General features: G+C 51.4%; 1 protein-coding gene across 1 annotated transcript in view; it reads left to right on the top strand.

Annotated features, from left to right (window-relative positions):
- Nucleotides 1-6810, top strand: part of arid1ab (AT-rich interactive domain 1Ab) — a 52565-nt gene extending 45755 nt beyond the window's left edge. Inside the window, 8 exon segments of the mRNA XM_031853729.1 lie at nt 908-1040; nt 1526-1704; nt 1789-1918; nt 2082-2201; nt 2373-2469; nt 2633-3452; nt 3654-3784; nt 3893-6810. Coding sequence (XP_031709589.1) covers nt 908-1040; nt 1526-1704; nt 1789-1918; nt 2082-2201; nt 2373-2469; nt 2633-3452; nt 3654-3784; nt 3893-5815 — 3533 coding nt within the window. The 3' untranslated portion in view covers nt 5816-6810.
- The last annotated feature ends 7 nt before the right edge of the window (nt 6811-6817 follow it).

The raw sequence follows: 6817 nt of genomic DNA, 5'->3' as shown, positions 1-6817 counted from the left end.
CTCTCTCTCTCTCTCTCTCTCTCTCTCTCTCTCTCTCTCTCTCTCTCTCTCTCTCTCTCTCTCTCTCTACCAACCATGCTATTTTTTCCCTCCTCATGAGATCCTCCCCCTTTCCTCCCTTCATCTTTAGTAGAGGGAAATCCCTGCCCGGAGGGGGAGGGGGGAGCCGGCTAATGTGTGTGTGTGTGTGTGTGTGTGTGTGTGAGAGCTAGAGAGGCGAGAGGGTGATGTGAGAAAATGTGAATAAATTTGACCTGCCGGTGACCCTGGTGTGTGTGTGTGTGTGTGTGTGTGTGTGTGCGCCAGTTTAATGAATGGGAACCTGTGAGTCATCAGACTGGCGTGCTAATAGTGAGAAGTCCTGAGCTGAAGTTAAGGATGAGCACTACTATGTCACACACACACAATACAAACAATCACTCACTCTCATGCACACTTCCACAGGTCAGGGAGTAAACTGTCAGAGTCGGGGTTTAGATCATTGTTTCCTAGAGACTCTGAGCCCGGTGGTGGTTGAGGAGGAGGAGGGCGATGGAAGTGGCGATGCGGGGGGGGGGGGGGGGTGCTGTGATGAGCTGGAAAATTCAACATTTTCGCTGGCTGTGCACTCAAAAGGCAGCCAGCTTGACACAAACTGTTTCCCTCCGTGCAGCGCTGAAGAATTTCTTAATGGGATTTAGGATTGCCAAAAAGCAGCATGTGTTCCTGAAAGCCCCCAGCAGTGCTGAGCCTATCCACAACACTATCCCACCACACGATCGACTATCAACTCTCGCTTTTATTCCTGCAGTGAAGGGAGGAGGAGGAGGGCATGTTCTTTGAATTCTCTGGAGTCTTTGGATTCTCCACCCAGAGGACTTTTGTCGTTTACAAGCACTCAGTGTGTGTGTGTATCGTTGTTTTGCAGCTGGTTCTGGATCCCTGCAAGGACCCCAGACTCCTCAGTCCACCAGTAGTTCCATGGCAGAAGGTGGAGACCTGAAGCCCCCAACCCCAGCCTCCACCCCGCACACGCAAATGCCTCCAATGCCTGGCGTCAGGTACGAGTTAGACGGAACGATATCACGTTTTCTATGATGTCAGCAGTATCAGGATTAATCACAATAAAATGAAAGTGATCCCTGTGGTGGAGTTGGATCATTGCAGCAGGAGATGGAGTACAACAAACAGGAAAAAGTTATGTAATGTTAAGATACACACACACAACCAACCAGCCTGTGGTGTAGAAAATGATTGTTTAACTGATGTATTTAAATGACTGCAGTAAAACATGGAAACACTATATGAAATGTAGTATTATGAATTTCTCCTAAAAAACACAAGTTTTGAATGTCTTGAAATCTATGGATGCTAAAAAAAACTCATATCTGATATAGATATTACAACACAGGTTAGATAGTTATAGACTCCCGGTAGCTATCATTTCTTAAAATTGTCAATAGGTGCAATAATCCCCCCCCCAAAAAAAAAACAAAGCATAAAGAAATAGAATCAAGATTTCAATAACACGCCTTCTTCCCTCCAGTAGGAGTAGCGTTAATCTGCAGGACCCCTTTGCGGATGGCGTGGACCCAGCGTTTTCCAGAAGGAACGCCATGACTCCCAATTCACAGGGCTACCAGCCTGGGATGGGTGGCCCCGAGATGATCGCTCGAATGGGTCCCTACGAGTCCAACAAGGACCCCTTCGGTGGCATGAGGAAAGGTGAGCGACAGCCAAACCAGCGAATCGGACGCTGCAGGAGTTCTGTCCATTCTAAAACTTACAGCCATCTTTTGTTTCTTCAAGCTGGAGAGCAGTTCATGCAGCCAGGTCCCAACAGTGGGATGGGAGAGCAGTATAACAGAGGTCCGCCAGGCCCCATGGGTAACATGCAGATGGGCCAGAGGCAACCGTACCCTTACGGATACGACAGGAGGTAAACAAACTGCGTCATACTCCCCGTGCTCTGCACAATTTTATAATCGTATAAATCTGTAAAACATTCATAAAGAGCTCGACGAGACTGGGATCAGGCCTGTGCTATTTCACTGTCCTTTTGTGTACAAGTCTTTGATGAGTGCTTTTTGTTGTGTTCACAGACAGGAGCCAGGCATGGGCCCTGACGGCAGTATGGGACCAGGAGCTCCTCAGCCCAACATGATGCCTTCTGGTGCCGACACAGGGATGTACTCGCCCAGCCGCCCTCCACCACAGCAACGGTCAGTACCCAATCAGTGCCACGATTGGTCTGTATTCAAGGAGAAATTTGGTTGTTTCAAGGAATTTTGCCAGTGTGATCATTTTGAATGACTGAAGGATTGGACTGTCTGGATATACTGTAAAGAAGAAAAGTGAATTGTAATGGTGTGAACTTTTGTTATTGTTTTCAGGCATGAATCTTATACAAATCAGTACCCTGGCCAAGGAGCTCCCCCTGGTGGCCCATACCCAAATCAGCAGCCAGGAATGTATCCACAGCAGCAACCGGTAAGAACATTTTGTTCGGCATTTGCGGTGCTCCTATTGCAACTTTCTTTTATATATATGCGTTAAAGGAACAATTATCTCTAGGTGCCGGTATGCTAAGGAAGAGATGCAAGCCATGGTTCTGTTATAATTGTTAATAATGCTGAATTTTGTCTTCTGACAGAACTACAAGCGTCCTGTTGATGGAGGGTATGGCCCTCCTGCCAAGCGCCATGAGGGAGAAATCTACAATGTCCCCTACAGTGGTCAGCAGCAGCCAGGACCCCAGCCCTCGGGACCCCAGGGCCAACAGGACATGTATAACCAGTATAATGCATATCCTGGAGGGGACCGCAGACCACCAGGCCCACAGAACCAGTTCCCTTTTCCCTTTGGCCGGGATAGAGTGCCGTCATCTGCAGGCCCTAACTCCCAGTCTCCAATGCCTCCCCAAATGATGTCAAGCCCCATGCCTTCGGGTCCCGATGGCCCCCAGGGCCCAATGTGGCAGGGTCGCAATGAGATGGGCTACCCTAACTATCCCAACAGACAGGGACCTCCTGTACCAGGCCAGGGCCCCGGCTACCACGGCATGAACCGCTCAGAGGAGATGATGCCATCAGACCAACGCATGAACCACGAGGGTCAGTGGCCCGGCCACGTCAACCAGCGGCAGCCGCCGTTCGGCCCCGGTGGTTCTGGACCTCCCATGACCAGACCCCTGCCATCCACCTACCAGACGTCCCAGAACCACATTCCTCAGGTGTCGAGCCCAACGCCAATGCCCCGGCCCATGGAAAGCAGGACGTCACCCAGCAAGTCCCCCTACATGCATCCAGGGATTAAGGTGCAGAAAGCTGGACCCCCGGTACCCGCCTCCCACATCGGCCATGCCCCAGTGCAGCAACCCATGATCAGGCGAGATGTGGCCTTCCCTCCTGGCTCCGTGGAGGCCTCCCCACCCCATCTCAAACCTCGCAGACGGCTCACCATGAAAGACATCGGTACAGAACCTTTATTTCATGCCTCTCAGTATTTTCAATAGAGAAGCACATGTACTAAACAAAGTGCTTTAGTGACTGCAGTTAAATGTAAGTAGTAGAACAAGGTGATAAATGCTGATCCTGATGGTACAGATCCCAGCTGTAATAACTGATCACGATCAAGTTGTCTTGTATTCATTCAGTTTTTGTCTTTCTTTACAGGCACTCCTGAGGCTTGGAGAGTCATGATGTCACTAAAGTCAGGCTTACTAGCGGAGAGCACCTGGGCCTTGGACACCATTAACATTTTACTGTATGATGACAATAGCATTACTACTTTTAACTTATGCCAGGTAAGCTCCACGAACTGCCATCTGTTAAATTTGCACGAACAGCACATGACTTGTCTTCTCACATTGTATGTGGATCGTTTTGATGACCCTTGTCCTTTGGTTTCTCAGCTGCCTGGTTTCCTGGAGCTGGTGGTGGAGTACTTCAGACGCTGCCTCATCGAGATCTTTGGCATCTTAAAGGAGTACGAAGTGGGAGACCCTGGCCAGCGCACCCTCATAGACCCCAACGCGGCTGAGGATCCTGATGATGACATCCTCATGCCTGAGGGCGAGGGCATGGACGTGGACGAAGAGGACGAGGAGGATGAGGAGGTAGAGGAAGCTAAGGCCAATCCTGACACCCCCTCACTGGTCCAGGTGAAACAGGAGGAGGAGAGCTCACACAAACAAATGTCTTCAGAGGACGAGGATGAGGAGAAGGAAAGGGAGTCCTCTACAAAGGAACCCAATACCTCTACCTCAGGGTCCTCCCAGGATCTCAACCTCCACTCGGAAAAGCCCAAGCAGGCTAGCAAGTTTGATAAACTCCCCATCAAGGTGGTGCGAAAGAAGAATCCCTTCCTGGTGAACCACTCGTCCAAGCTTGGGCAGCGGCAGAGCTTTGACAGCGGCCTGACACACTGGAGCATTGGTGGCGGTGACACTACCGAGCACATTCAGACACACTTCGAGAGCCGGATGGACCTTCTCAAGCAGCGGAAACGCAAGCCAACGGCAACCGAGAGCCGCAAGAAGGTCCAGGGGACCGAGACTGTGACGGAAAACCCGGAGAAATCCAAGTCCAATGGGGAGAATAAACCTCGGCAGCAGCTGCCCGAGTCTTCTGAACCCCAGAAATCTCCAGCGGAGAAGACCCCTCCTCCTCTTCCCATTGGCGCACCAGTCACTGCCACGATCGACGATGTACTATCCGCCCGCCCAGGGTCGGTCACAGAGGAAGTGGTTCGCGGAGGCGCGGCAGAGCAGAAAGAGAACGGCAAGTACCTGTTCAGCATCAACCCGGATCTGCAGAGCCGACGCAACATCAAGATCCTGGAGGACGAGCCTCACAGCAAGGACGAGACGCCGCTCAGCACCCTGTCGGACTGGCAGGACTCGCTAGCTCGGCGCTGCATCTGCGTTTCCAACATAGTGCGCAGCCTCTCATTCGTTCCCAGTAACGACCTGGAGATGTCCAAACACCCGGGCCTCCTGCTGCTGTTGGGCCGCCTGGTGCTGCTCCACCACAGGCACCCCGAACGCAAACAGGCCCCGGTCACCTATGAGAAGGAGGAAGAGGAAGACGAGGGCGTTAGCTGCGAGAGAGACGAGTGGTGGTGGGACTGCCTCGAGGTGCTGAGGGAGAACTGCCTCGTCACTCTGGCGAACATCTCGGGCCAGCTGGACCTTTCTATCTATCCGGAGAGTATATGCCTGCCGCTGCTGGATGGCCTGCTCCACTGGGCGGTCTGCCCCTCAGCGGAGGCCCTGGACCCCTTCCCCACGCTGGGGCCCCACAGCTCGCTTTCCCCCCAGAGACTGGTCCTCGAGACCCTCAGCAAGCTCAGCATCCAGGACAACAACGTCGACCTCATACTGGCAACGCCGCCTTTCAGCCGCTTGGAGAAGCTGTACGGCTCGCTGGTGCGCTTGGTCGGCGAACGCAAAGTGGCCGTTTGCCGAGAAATGGCCGTCGTGCTGTTGGCCAACTTGGCCCAGGGCGACGGCCTAGCGGCGCGGTCAATCGCTGTGCAGAAAGGCAGCGTGGGTAACCTGTTGGGCTTCCTGGAGGACAGCCTAGCTGCCACACAGTACCAGCAGAGCCAGAGCTCCCTGCTACAAATGCAGGGAGGACCTCAGTTTGAGCCCACCAGCGTGGACATGATGCGGCGGGCGGCCCGGGCCCTGCACGCGCTGGCTAAGGTGGAGGAGAACCACTCGGAGTTCACGTTGTACGAGTCGCGGCTACTGGACATCTCGGTGTCCCCACTTATGAACTCTCTGGTGTCCCAAGTGATCTGTGACGTACTGTTTCTGATTGGCCAGTCATGACAGCCGTGGGGAGGTTTCAGCTCTGCCTCTGTCCGTTCCCTCTCACCCTCACCCCTTTTCTTTGTGTGCGTGCGTGTGTCTGTTGCGTGTGAGTGAAAAGAGCAAAAAACTGACTGTCCTCTTCTATTTTTATTTTTTTTTTTTCGTTTTTATTTTTTTTATTTATGCAAAATCACCTCGGATTCCACTGTCTTTCTACCCCTGCTTCTCACTAAAGGAAGGAATATCATGAAGTAGCTGTGGATTTTAAAAACCGTCTAAAATGGAAAGATACTGACATAGAAGAGCAGATCGGGACCCAGGCTTAGGACAGACTGTGCTGCCCTGCGGAAAAGGACTTGTTTTTTAATGAAAAGAAAAATCTCCAGAAAAAAGAAGAAACTGTAACCAAAGTTGCTGTCTCGTTTACAGTGAGTTTGGGGGATACATGTGCTCGCTTTTCTCCCTCGGGGAGGGGGGGTGGGGGGGGGCGGCAGGGGGAAGAGGGCACGGACTAAACAATATTATGGTTCATGTTTGGAGGCTACATAGACTCACGGACTGTGGTGTGGTATACTTGCTGTAACTTTGGATGCTATATACTCAGCCCCACAGGAACCACATTATTGGCTGTGAACAGACAATTGTCATGGGAGGCCTGTGCAGTAGATTGTAGGACTTTTTTTCTGTACTGTACACCTTAAAAACTGTAAACATACTGTAATAATACTGTTTCACACTGAGATACGCTGGCTTGGCAGCAAACTGTAGTTTTTAAAAACAGTTTTAGTTAATGTCGAGAGAGAAAACGGCTTTCCCCCCAAAGTATGGTGAACCTACAACACCCCGACCTCTTCTCTTTGTCCCTTGATTGTATGACTTGACCCTTATATTAAAAAGTCACCTCTTTAGGACTGGTCCTCAACTCTAGATGCAGTCCAAGCTGCAGTGTATATATGATGTTGTACATTACACTTCTCTCTCTCTCTCTCTCTCTCTCTCTCTCTCTCTCTCTCTCTCTCT

Source organism: Anarrhichthys ocellatus, unplaced genomic scaffold, assembly GCF_004355925.1.
Source record: "Anarrhichthys ocellatus isolate YVR2014 unplaced genomic scaffold, GSC_Weel_1.0 scaffold14, whole genome shotgun sequence".
NCBI lineage: Eukaryota > Metazoa > Chordata > Actinopteri > Perciformes > Anarhichadidae > Anarrhichthys > Anarrhichthys ocellatus.
Note: the sequence above shows the minus strand (reverse complement) of the source record. Positions and strands in the feature narration are given on the sequence as shown.